The following is a 13,886-nucleotide window of genomic DNA, read 5'->3' as shown; positions in this document are numbered from 1 at the left end:
CGTTAGCAACCTTCGCTTCCCCCGCTTGGCTGTAGATGATTTAAGGGGTGTGCATGCGGGGCGAGAGCCTTCGCTCATTACTAAAGGAAAATTGGGCGGGTGGGTGTTTGCGGGTAGCGGGAACGACGAGTACAAACACATAGGACCGCTGCCTAACCCACGAAATAATGTTCTAACTATAATAACTAGCTACGCCACTATAGCTCACGGCCATGAAAAATCGCCCAGTGGTTGGCGTACTGGGCTGTCGCGCTAGCTGTGACAAAACTGACAGCGGCAAAATAGAGAAAGGCCTCGAGAGCCACAAGAGAGAGCAAGCGATGTATTCTGACCCAAAGGGGGGGGGGGGGGGGCAGGGAAGGGTGGGTGGTGTTGCCTAGCTGTGGCATGTAACAGAATAACATTTGCCTCTTGTTCATGACAGCATTGACTTAAGTGTCGCGAATATTTTCTTAACGTGTTCAAGAACGTGTTACAGTGCCCATTTAATAAATGTTAAAGTAAACCTTGGCAGCGTGGACGGACGCATTTTGGTGACGTCCCTCTCTGGAAGTGAGCGAAGCTTTTGTCAGCGTACTCTCAAAGCAGCCTCATGGCACGGGGGCCCATGCGTCGGGATATTTGGTAGACCCGACGTACACACTAGTCATGTCCTTAAAGGTTATCCTGTAAAATTACAAGACCCGTTGTTAACCAAATTTCAAGGAACCTCGCATTGTATTTGGAAATCCTGGAGGGTCTTAATGTGTGCTTACTACGGGACGTACTCCAGTTTTTCAGCCTCATAATTGATCCACGCGCAAAGTTTGGCCTTTTAACACCCTGGCAATTCGACATCGCCGCCGTAGTCCAGTCCCTCCGGAGTTCTTGTGCGATGCGCGTCTGTGAACTTTGTCATAAACTCCTCGCTCTGCGAACACCATCAACGAACTGCGGTTAGCCTTTTTGCATAATAAGTGAGATGCCATTTCGCTTCTAGCTACACTGTTCTTTATTGTGTTTTTCGTGCAAGGCCTGATCAGGCACATGGGTCGCTTTGAATAGAGAATAAACATCGAGAGAGCACAGTCGACCTGTGACGTCGTGCAATGATGTTGCGCAGCTGCCGCACCGTCGTCGGTGCTGCCCGAATGGCCTGCGGCGGTCGAGTGGGCCCCGCCGCAGCATCGCACGGCGCAGCCCGAAGGGCGGGTCTTCTCCAGCCTGCTCAGGGTGTTCGAGGCGGCCGAGTGGGACAAGGTGTTCGTCAAAATGGCACGCGTCGTCGTCAACTACTTCACTGACATGGCCTTCAAGGTGCTGTTCGGGTCCACTGGCAGCCGTCGAAGCAGCGACGGCACGCTCAAGGTAAAGCAGCACAAATGTCCCTGCCAGATGAGTGCGGGAGAGGAGCCCCACATTGGACGCAGAGTTTGTTACGTCATGATCAGCTCGGATACCGCTAGTCCAACGGACTGCATCTCCAGTATCGCTTGACATCTCAAATTTTAAATTATAAATGTCCACAGCTATCAAGTCCAGTTACTAGTGAAGACTTGTACTCATCTTATAATTACTCTTGCATTCAATTCACTTTATTTCAACACCACTGATATTGAAGACCGTGGACAAAAATCAATAGGATATGACGTAGTCCTCGGCCCCACTTTACGGGCAGCGACAAACGGCAGACGATAAACAGTGTCTAAGGTACATAATTTAACATGAGGTCAGTAATGAAAGTAATACAAATATTATAAAAAGAAACAACACATGACATACATAATAAGTACTTTTCATAGTTACAACCATTACAACCATATAATGTTTTTAAATAGCACAAAAGGTGCACAACATATACATAAGTAGTAGGTGATACAATACAAGCAATAATCATTTCAGTATTATATACTGCACGTCAGTAGCGCACCCATGATCTCTGCCAGGGGGAGTTCACAGTTTGCCTTAGTTTGTCAATACCATCTAAACAGCACTGATTTCAATTTCTTCACGGGAAACTGTCAAAAAATGCGCTTTTTGCGAGTGTGCAGACGATTGCATGTCTTACATCTTAGTTGCAGTACTCAAAGGCGCAAGGAAAGAAAGGGGGTTAAACAAAATTGGGGGTTAACTCCGCCTCAGGGGGGGGGGGGGTTACAACCCCCCCCCCCCCCCGTCGGTGCGCCACTGCTGCACGTAATGCAAAGAGTAAATGTTGAATTTCATCATAGCGAGAACACATCCATTGTTTGCAAGAGATTTCCTTCTTCTAGGAATAGGTCTACAAGTATACTACATTTATTCTGTTGCAGAAAGAATAAGTTGTGTGATGTCCGCTTTGCTTAAACGGTATATAGGGCAGCTTAAACCGCAGCAATTGAGAAGTTGTTTTGTTAATCCCTCTTAGTCTCGCTTTTCGTTCATTCCATTGTGAGCGTTTCGAGCTTCACCTTGCCGTGCGGGACGCAGCTTCTCCGCCAGCGGCGCGACATGGCCCAGTACGTGCTCGAGCGGCAGCAGCAGGTGAGCCAGCTGCCCCCGGAGTGCCAGCGGCGCATCGCCTGCCGGGTGGGACAACACTTGGGCAGCGTCCACAGCCTGCGCTCATTGGCGCCCATGCTCAGGTGTGGTGTGCACATTGTACGTCACGCGACAGTCCTGTCACAAGGTCACCACTGCCGTAACCTTGCGACCCCATTGTCACTTGGAGCAAGTGCCAAGTCTCGCTGCGTGGTTCACTTTACGTGCACTTTCACCGGTTCTCCGACTGAAATAATTTCACAAATGACGTCATCACCAGCCTGCAAGCCTATAGCCATGGTTCCTTTTATCCAAATATAACTGCCGATATTAAGTTCCGATTCATCAACTAAGACAACGAGGAGGAGGACCAGGCACCGTCATCGCCGTAGATATTGACCCTTTTCGCGGAGCAGTTTGTTTTAGAGAAACGAGATGGCGCTCACAACGGCGCGCCATCCTAAGAGACCGCGCGCGAATACGAAACCATTACCGCTTTTACCTTAATTCTGTGCGATCAGCTGTCGGATATGCAACTGAGTTTTCGCGAACACACTGTGCTCCAATCATGCTAGATAGAATCATGTGGATTGAATTGAAGACTTGTGCAGTAGTTGGCTGTAAAAATAGTGACTGGCATGCTAAGGAATAGAATGAATCTGCGTGGCCAAGTTCGCGGACCGCTGCTGCAACTGTCCGAACGTGTTAGCGGCACTTCGTGATGTACGGCTTTCCTCGAGGATACAGAAATTTGCTCATCCGCCCAGCCTTGTATAGCTAACCTTCAAAGAAAGGGCTTCATCCCCTGAACGTCGGCAGGAGTGAGTACCACTCGTTAAACAATGACAAAGGGAGTAGCGCCGCTTCCTGTCATAGTAAGTTTCGCGCACGTTACCTATACACATCTGTCCCAAATGGCAGGAAAACTTACGCCCACTCTATCGCCGACGTATTAAGAATAAGTGAATGGGCGCACACTTGAATATATGCGCACTGTATACGCACAATAAGTGACAGACTACACCTATGGCGCACGAATGGTCGAAGCTGAATGTTTCGTCCACAAGAGTAAGCGAGTTACTAGCTGTAAAATATATTTGCTACAAGGTATTACAATGTACAAAACAGCTACGTTTCAAGCCTTGTGCGCAGCAAGAACAAATCTATCGGAACTGAGCATACCCGCGAGCGATTAGGCAGAAAATAATCAGATAGTGGCCGCACCGAGGAACTTCACTGAGTCAGAAACTGACAAGCCACTGCTTCAAAATATTTACTGAATAAAGAAAAAAGAGCAAAACACACTAATCCTGACTGAATTCATAATCGGAAAGCTTGGATAGCTTGGAATACATATTTAGCCCCGCTTTTAGAACAAGCACCATACGCTGCTTACGCAGTTTGGACATAGCTTATTCAGCTCCGAAAGTGCTTTTTCATGTTCTCTGAAGCTGTGATCAAAGCTTCGTGTCGTCCACCTAGTCACCGTCTACGATATCTCCGAAAACAGAGGTTTTCTAAGCCGCGCCGGCGTCATACACTTCCATTGTAAACAAGGAGGCAACGAAGGCAGTTGAGGCAAGCAATGGACACGTCCCCACGTGATCAAAAAAGGCAGCGCCCACGGGATCGCCGCGAAAAGGGTCAATATACTGAATGAACAAACGAAAGCCTGCTCCATCGCATGTGTAGCCCGCTCTGCTGATATGGCCATAGGATAATGCCACTTTTTCTGTGGTATACTCATTGTTATCGCGAGTCATTGCAAGTCGGAACTGTATCGCGTGAGTGCCTTTGTGACCTTCAGTGGTCTCGAAGCGCCTGCTCCCGCGAGTGATCGAGGAGGAATGCTGGCTGCTTGGAGCGGCGAACGTGGAAGCCGCCTGTGCGACGGGTGCGCGATCGTGGCAAGGCGTTGCCAACTCTGATATCCAAATACGTGTACAACGCGGAAATGCTTTTATGGCACAACCACTGGACTGATTTAAATGAAATTTATTGCTTTGGAGAGAGAACAGTAAATTGCAGTGACTGCAGCAAGCATATTGTATTTAGCGCGTCAAAGTTTTGCAAAAATTCTACAAAACTACGAAGTTAAAAAAATTAAGCCCGTAGTTTACACATCTATACCTGAGTACCAAAAACTGATGTTACAGTTTTGTAAACTGCAACCGCTAGATCATGTACGTACAGCAGGACAGGATTTATATATGAATTTACAGTTTAGTGGAATGTTACGATTTTACAGAAGTCTTGCAAAAGTCATACTTCGGGGTACATTCCAGAGCGGTGTACAATATGTCAATTTTGTGCGCTTCAAATGTAATATTATATGAAGTTTACGGAAGTGTGATTTGGTTTTTCATTGCTCAGTTATAAAGTTGCAAGCTTGATAGCTGAGTTTTTTTTTCAGCATTTTGCATATTTCAGACTCACTAAATAAAACATGTGTGTACTACAGTCATTAGATTTTAGCTAATTCTTTAAAATGCCTTACTAAACTTGTTGCAGGGGTGCCGAGAAAGATTTCTCCGTCCCATGTATGGGAGCCCCGAGCTAAATAGAGAGAAGGAAAGGTTAACTAGACCATTAGATTCAAGCACGCTGTTCGCCCATTTAAGTAGGAATCAAAGTGGCGCGAACTGGCGGTGAAACCTTGGTACTTCGTATGTTGTGAGATTGCTGCCCGTAAGTAGGCTGTTATTAGGTACACATTTTGCAGTTACTTTATTATTGTGCGTTCGCGCTTTATTCTATGCGCATTACGAAGTAAAAAAATGGAGGACGCTTAAGCTTCGCCTTTAAGAGTGGAACGCGATAGCTTTATCGGGCCCCGTTCGCATCGCATTTTTCTTTCAGTGGGCTTCACTGCAACACAAACGTGGGAAAGCCAGCTTACAAAGACCAAGCTTACACCTATCCCCTTAAAGTCGGCTTCGTTTTTAAACAGAAATAAATTGCTGGGAGGACGTTTTTCCAGGGGCAATATAAGTTGTCTTATATTAAAATGGGAAGGCCCTAGCACACTTTTTATTATTTTATTAATTGTTGGCTATTGCCCCGACGCGCGCGCGTGTACAAAACGGATTAGGCAGGCTAAGTCTCAATTTCACCGATGATGATGATGATGATGATTTATTGGCATCCCCTTTGAAACGGGGCGGCGACAAATAGTCACCTAGCCTGCTTGATTTAATCAGGTATACTATACATGCTCTTTATCTAGCATTTTTGTATACCTCTCATTATTTTTCTTTTTCAAAAATTTACGTTGTACCGCTGCCTATGATTTTAAGAGATCGGGTCGTATCCATCTTTTCCCTGCTTTTTTTCCACCAGTACTCTAATCGTCTCTTGCTGATCTCTACGGCTGATCTGTTTATGTTTCCTTCCACTTTAAACCCAAGCGCTTCTGGGAGTTGCACGTTACCTACGGTTCTCGCTGGGTGGATCCCGTCGCATTCCATTAGGATGTGCTGAGTGGTCTCTGGATCTTTACTGCAGTATACACATGTCTCATCTAGTTCCGAATATTTGTTCCGATATGTTTTCGTCCTTAGGCAACCGGCTCGAGCCTCAAATAGCAAGGCACTGCCCTTTGTGTTATCGTACAGATTTTCCCTTCTAATTTCTTTCTTCTCATTCTTGTAAATCTCCATTGTCCTTTTCGTTTCCATTTTTTGCATCCAACTCACGGTCTGTATTTCTCTCACTTTCTTTCTGAGGACCCCTGGTTGTCTATTTACAGTTTCGATTATCCTGTACTTGGTTGCCAACTTCCTTGACCTCTTCCTCCATTCTGTGTCAACGCTTTTCATGTAGAGATACTTGGGCACTTTAGCCGCCCATTTATTTTCATCCATGTTCCTGAGCCTTTCTTCAAAACTAATTTTGCTTTGTGCTTCTCTGACTTCAAAAGAGGCCCAACCCATGTCACCATGCACTGCCTCATTTGTCGTATTACCGTGTGCTCCCAAAGCCAACCGGCCTACTGATCTTTGGTTAACTTCCAAACCCGCCAATATATCCGATTTTAAGCACATAATGGCATTTGCGAATGTTAGCGCTGGCACCATTACTCCTTTCCAGATTCCACGCACCACCTCATACTTATTGTGGCCCCACAGTGCTCTGTGTTTCATTATTGTTGCATTCCGCTTCCCCTTTATTTTCAGATTATCTTGGTGGTTGCTTGAGTAATTCTTTCCTTCGTTTATGTGTACGCCGAGGTACTTATATTGCTTCACTATGGGTATTACTTGCTGTTGAATTGACACCACGAAGTTACTCGTGTGTTCATTAAAGATCATAATCCCTGATTTCTCTGTGCTAAACTTAAGGCCCAGATTTGTCGCTGCGTTCCCACAGATATTCGCAAGTATCTGTAAATCTTTTTTATTGTCCGCTAGTAGCACAATGTCGTCTGCGTACATCAGTCCAGGGACCTTCTGTTGCACCATTTGTCCATTACGCATGTAGGATAAATCAAAACCTAATTCGCTGTTTTCCAGTCGTCTTTCTATGCCCTTGACGTAAGGCGTGAACAACAATGGTGACAGAGGGCATCCTTGCTTCAATCCTTGGTGAATTCCCACCATTTCATTTCCTTTTCGGCCTTCCCATGCCACTTGTACTTGGTTGTCTCGATATATCTCCCTCAGCAGCTCCACAAAATCGTCATCTATGCCTTCGTATTGAATAATATCCCACAACAATTCCCTGTCTACGTTGTCATAAGCTCCTTTAATATCTAGAAATGCTATCCATAAAGGTCTTTTCTGAGCTACTGAAATCTCTTTGCACTGAGTTAGTACAAACATATTGTCTTCTAAGCGTCTGCCTAGCCTGAACCCATTCTGTAGTTTCCCCAATACACCGTTTTCCTCCACCCACTTCGACAGTTCTAATTTTATGGCTTGCATTGCCATTCTATATATCACCGACGTTACTGTAACTGGCCTGTACGAGCTCGTGTTATCCTTATCTCCTTTGCCTTTGTAGATGAGATTCATCTTGCTTTCACGCCATCCAACGGGAATATTCTTTGTTCTAATCACTTGCTCCATGGCATTAGTCAGCAATGCCTTGCTTTTTGGACCGAGGTTTTTGATTAGCTGTATTGGGATTTCATCGGGTCCTGCTGCCGTGTTGTTAGGGACATTTTCTGCTGCCTTTTTCCAATAAAAGCTTTCTATGCTAAATTTTGATCTCTCAGGCCTCTCTGTTGTTGCTGGATCTGTTGTCTGAACTACGCTTTTTCTCGTGCCGAAGTTATGCCTGATAACGTCTGTGATGTACCGCAGCGCATCATCGCCTTCATAGATGTTACCGTCTTCATCCCTTATAGCCGTTTGCGAGTTTCTAGTTGGAGCTCCGAGTGCTTTTATATAGTCCCAGAATCTTTTTGGGGCGCCTTTGTCTGTTTTGTGAATGTTATGCACCCAACGTTCACTTGCGCATTTAATTTTCTCTTGCACGAGCTCACTCGCAACACTTTTCTTTTCTCGGTATGTATTCCATCTAAGGAGCACCTCTTCTTTTTGTAATCTCAACTTTTTGGCTTCTCGATGAACCCTAGATGCCTCTTTACGCTCTTCTATAGCTTGTTTAATTTCCTTGTTCCACCACTTACGTGGTTTCCTCTTTCCAATCCAACAATTGTTTTGCCGTGTCCGCCTTATTTCATGCTGCATAACCTCCACCAGTTCCTTATATTCCCAGACTGCTGTAGGAAAAGCCTCAATTTTCTTCTGTATGTTGTTTGCGATCTCTGTTATTTGCTCGTCATTCATTTTTAAAAACTCTGAGGCTATTGGTTCATGTTCTGCGCTGGTATCTCGCCCAAACTTCAATGCTAAACGTCTATGATCGCTTCCCAGGCTATTTTTTCCATTTTCGTCTATTATCATTTGGTCTAGTTGTTCGTAGACCATTTCTGAGACTAAGGCGTAGTCGATACATGACTGCCTGTTTCCGCATTGCCACGTTACCTGTCCGTGACACTTATTCTCCCTGTTAACTACTATAAGTTCATCGCACAAATCCAGCACTAGAGAGCCGTTGTAATCAGTATATCCGTCTAAATCGTCCATGTGCGCGTTCATATCTCCCACTAATATCACCTGGCCCGAGTTACTGAACTCATTAATATCGCTTCTAATGCAATCGACCAATTCCTTATTTTTTTATCTGCTATGACTACCTGTCCATAGGTAAGCTACTCCCAGCCACGTCTTTTTACCTTGCCATGTACCACTAATCCATAAATGCTCTTTACATGTCTCGTTTACCCTTCGCCACTTCAGACCTCGCCTAATTAGTACGCCTACGCCTCCGCCTTTCCTTGACCCGGTCATTCTGTTGCACCCTTCCCATACAAAGTTTTCAATAACAGGCGGCTGCTCCAAATCTCGTAGATGCGTTTCGGTCAAGGCGTACACGCTAATCGCTTCATCATTCAGTTGCGTTTGCATTTCCAGCCATTTTTCCTGCTTGCGACCACCCTGCATGTTAATGTAGCAAATTTTACCTTCTCTATTCTTATCCTTTCTGCGTCTTTTCCTGACTCCTGGTCGCCTAATTCTGCCCTTTACTGGTGTTTCGCTATGTTCAATACTCAATCCTGCTTCCTGATTGCCTGGGGCCCGCCTAAAAAAGCTACAGCTCGTGCCGCGAATCGACGTCCGACCGGTGTTGCAACACTTTCACTAAAATGTATCCCGTCAACCACAAAAGCGCCTTCGCGGCCTGCTCGGTGCACTTCTCGGTTGATGTCAATGACTGTAAAATTCATTGCTGTAGCTAGAGTCCAAATTTCCCTGTTTACTGCAAGAACTGCCCTTTCAATTTTATAACCCTGCCTTTCAACCTCTGGCACCGTGCACACCGCGATTTGTACTTCCTTTGAAACATTCCGCAGGTCGGTACCCCTTTGGCTATTTGCTTTGTGATCCCTGCTCCTCGTCCGTGCAGTACGTCAATCACTCCACCCATTATCACCACTAGGTGTCTCTCCTCCATTGTTTCCCACATGCGTTCCTTGGCCTTCGCTATCACCTCTCTAATCGGCTTTCCCGGAAGCGCGCTAACCTGGACTCGTTCGTCTGCCCCTACCCTCTCTGCTATCGCCGGTTCTACTTTACGCATGTTGGAATCCCCAACAAAGAAAACTCGACGCTTTCCTTCCCCCTCATCGCCGAAAGCTGCCCCCGAAGTCACAATGCCCTACCCGCCTTTCTTATCCTTGCCCTTGGCTTTGTTTTCTTCCCCGGCCGCGTCAGTGGTATTCCCTTCGTGACTATCACTGACGTTTCCGCTACTGCTTCCCGGCGTGGCGGGTTCGGCTGTCTCTGCACTCGCATCGGAGCCAGCTCCGTTCGCGGTGCTCACCTCGATGCGTTAATCATTGCTTTGCAGAATGGTGGCGCTCAACTGGATTTCTGCGTTAGCTAGCTTTTCTTCTGCCTCCTTCCTCTGCTTCTGCTCGATTTTAAGGTCCTTTTCTAGCTTTCCAACCCGCTTAGCCAACTTATCCTTGTCTTGCTCTAGGCGGTCTAGCCGCGACCCTAGCACACACATCCTACAGATAAAATCTGCACCATTCGCTTCGCTTGCTGACTTAAACCTGCCGAGGATGCGAGCGCCATCTGGATTGCATTTTCGTAAGTACACTACCTCAGCGCGCCACTTTTATAAATGCTGGAAAACGAGTTTGTGTTTAAGTTTCCTCGTAACAGAATTATGTTTTTTCGTGCATTCAAATTACAATCCGACGCCACCATGTCTGTAGCTTGTGGTTAAGTCGTACTTGATCATTTTTCTGACGAATTTCAGTGTAAGAAATTAATTTTTTGTTCACCAAAACCTTGCACCACGTGGAGGGCCTGCGCGGTCCGGGTGGTTGGGGATGATTTTCTCTGCCACGGACGCCGAAATCCACGCCGACGCCGGATTTTTTGCGACATGGGTTCCTTAACACTGTCACGTTAAAAATGTTCACGCTAACGAGGGGCGCTGCCTTCGCTGAAATGAATGGAGCAGCGGAGTCGTGGCGTCCCTCATTGCATGGCGGCGCCCGAGCACGCTTTTTTACGCGCGCGAGTTTGCAAGTAGTAACCCGAGATATTCATTTGGTCTCCCTGTGAAATCCAAGATGCCCGTAAACTAATGGCGCCGTAGATGTGGACCACCGCTGCAATAGGTTTGTTCGATTCTGGAAAAGTGCATGGCGCCACAAATGAAAAGGTGTCGGTTGTGGCGCACCCACTCGCTGCAAGGTACAATGGTGTACCGTGGCGGCATCTTGCCTTGCACCCCGTGCAATCGATGATGTGGTGCAGGGTGTGCCACTGTACCTTGGACAATCCCAGACGCAGCGCACTGTAAATAGGTGCAGAAGGTGCAAAGAAACTTGGTTGAATCGAACTGACCCTAATAATAGCACATATGTGTTCTGTAATAGCAGCATCATAGCATTGCTGGCATATCCTACCACTTAGCTTGGCTTGGCTAAAAAATAAAAAGGACCTGATTTCGATATAGCCAAAGTAGTTGAACAAAAAAAAACTCGAAAGCACGTAGTTATTATTGTAGAAATAATTTAGCACTTTATATAACATGAACCACATGAACATCGGCTTGATAAACAAAATATTGCTTTCTAACAGCAATAGGACAGCACTTGTCGGCTGCTTCCCACCATTGCCAGCGTATAATTGCTATCGCGCTCATCTATCACTGTTTCCAGCATGCTTCCAGCGTACGGCCTGCATCCTCGCAGATAAAAAAAATTGTACAAAAATGTTCTGCATCGTTTTTCTCGGCAACCACTGCACCGAATTTGATGAAGTTTGTTGTATTTCAAAGAAAAAAAGTAATATCTAGTGAATCTTGAAAGCAGATTTTTTATTTAGGCGGTCAATGTTTTAAGATTGTTGAAAATCACAAATTTCCAGAAAACAAACTAACAAGTTTACAACTCTGTAACTCAATACAAATGATATCACAATTCTATCAATTGCGTGTAATAGTACATCTAAAGCGGTAACAATTGATAAATTGCTTAAGTTTCTCTTAAATAAATTGCTAAATAAATTGCTCTTAAGGAATTAAACCACTAATATGAGTAGGACTTTTGCAAAACGCTTTTAGGCATTGTAACAAATTCACGTAAGATATAAATGAATACACCGAAATTGTCCGCTTTAGATGCTCTATCACATGCAGTTTGCAGAACTGCGATATCTGGTTTTGATGCAAAGGTACAATATTGCTAACCTCGGGCTACCAGATTTTTAAATTAAAACTTACCAATTTTCTTAGAGCTCTCGTGAAAAAATCCAGGTCCTAAATCAATACCCTGCTTCCTATAGCCACTAGAATTTCGACTTTCTCTTTTAAATGCAACAAATGTCATCCAAATCAGTCTAGAGGTCGCCTCGTAAAAGCACTTCTGTGTTGTACATGTATTTGAATAGGCAGCATCGAAGTTGACTCCGAGCTTCAAGTTTTAAGTCCTATGAGGAAATTATGGCAGGTCAAAAGAACCGACTGCTTCGTGTGAGGTGAACAAAAAAAAGCTGAACTTTTATTTCGATAGGGATGCCCGTTGCCGAGCGAGTTCAGAGGATTACAGGGTTGCCCGTTGACGAAGAGAATGAGGCTGATGTTGGCAGTTTCTTCATACTCCCCCGGGAATGAGCTTCAGGTCATTCGTCAATGTATTCCATGGGGTACAACAGTTGAATCGGTCTTCTCAATGTGGTTCCATTAGGCATGCGTACCATGCAGGCTCTAATTCTTCCATCTTGTCCGAGGAGAACTTCTGCCACTTGTCCAATTTTCCAGAGCTGCCTTGGTAGATAGTGTTCATGAACCAAAACGAGAGTTCCTTTTTTCAGTGCGCTTGACGAATTCGGCATAGCAAAATGTGCGGATCGTAGACTTGTCAGGTAGTCCTTTTGCCAGCGACGCCAAAATTGATCGACCATCCTTTGGCGGTAGCGCCAGCGACGATTGAGTTGACCATGTGTCTGAGCTGTCTCTGTAGCGGAACCGCTGTCAGGAAGAGTGGTCAGTCGCTTTCCTATCAGAAAGTGCGATGGTGATAGAGGTTCGGGTTCGTTTGCCTCCGTGTAGACGTAGGTCAGAGGTCGAGAGTTGATGACAGCTTCGATTTCAATTAGTATTGTAGTGAGCTCCTCGAAGTTGCAGTAGCTGTTTCCCAAGACCTTCTTCAATGATATTCTCACGGACCGAACCATACTTTCCCAGAATACGCCCCACCAAGCCCCTTTCTCAGCTATAAATTTCCAGCAGATATGGTGGCTTGTGAAGAAGTTCTGAATGTCTTCTCCTCGTACTGTTGTCCACAGTCGCTTTAGATCCTTAGAAGCACGCTGGAATGTCTTGGCGTTGTCAGAAAAGATGACTCGACAGACTCCTCTTCTCGAGATAAATCTTCGGAACGCCATCAGGAAGTTTGAAGTGGACATGTCGGTCACCAGTTCAAGGTGTATTGCGCGAGTCACTGCGCACGTGAAAATAACGATGTAAGACTTCCGGTTATTTCCTTCATCCTTTGTGTTCAGTGGTCCAGAAAAGTCCACACAGGTAACATCAAAGGGTGGCGCTTGTGTCACGCTCTCACGAGGCAGAGGGGCGACAGGCTCAGTAGCAGCATGGCTGTTAAAACGGTTGCAAGTCATACATTTCCTGAGCACCTTTTTCACCATTTGTCTTCCCCGCACGATCCAGTACTGTTCCCTCAATTCTGTAAGAGTCTCCAGTGCGCCAGCATGCAGGAGACGTTGGTGGGTTGCGTTGATAGTTAGCTCTGTGAAGGGATATGTCGACGGGAGGATAATAGGATGCTTGACTTTGTACGACAACTCGGCTGCATTAAGTCTTCCTCCCACTCTCAGCACTCCATCGTCGTCACAGATGACGCTGAGATCCCGTATCGGGGAATCGCTTGGCATGCGAGTCGAGCGGCGAAGGCATTGGAGTTCATTTTGGAAGGCCTCGAATTGTGCTTGAAGAATCAAATAGGTGTGTGCATTTTGAATTTCCTCTGTCGTAAGAGGCCCTTCGTATTTCTGGTTGGGGTGCCTGGCGTTGTAGGGAAATCGTAATACCCAAGCTGTCACGCGAACCAGTTTAGAGAGGGAGCTGTATTGTTGCAAAGGCAAGACAGATTCCTTTACGGTTACGTTGTGAACGCGAAGTGTTCTTCTTTCTTCTTCAGCCATGGTCATGTCAGTGATGCCTTCATGACTTGGCCAGCGAGTTGATGGCTGTGAAAGCCAAGCAGGTCCATTCCACCAAATTGAGCTCGATTTGAGTGCTCTAGGTGTGACTCCCCTTGTCAAAAGGTCGGCGGGATTTTC

General features: G+C 45.8%; 1 protein-coding gene across 1 annotated transcript in view; it reads left to right on the top strand.

The window, feature by feature from the left end:
• The first annotated feature begins 1,091 nt into the window (after positions 1–1,091).
• LOC119439893 (uncharacterized) overlaps positions 1,092–13,886 on the top strand; it is a 32,343-nt gene continuing 19,548 nt past the window's right edge. The window contains exons 1-2 of the mRNA XM_037704867.2: positions 1,092–1,347; positions 2,449–2,603. Coding sequence (XP_037560795.2) covers positions 1,252–1,347; positions 2,449–2,603 — 251 coding nt within the window. The 5' untranslated portion in view covers positions 1,092–1,251. The remainder of the gene's footprint in view (positions 1,348–2,448; positions 2,604–13,886) is intronic.

Source organism: Dermacentor silvarum, chromosome 2, assembly GCF_013339745.2.
Source record: "Dermacentor silvarum isolate Dsil-2018 chromosome 2, BIME_Dsil_1.4, whole genome shotgun sequence".
Taxonomy (NCBI): domain Eukaryota; kingdom Metazoa; phylum Arthropoda; class Arachnida; order Ixodida; family Ixodidae; genus Dermacentor; species Dermacentor silvarum.
The sequence above is the reverse complement of the archived record's forward strand: the minus strand, read 5'-3'. Positions and strand labels throughout refer to the sequence as shown.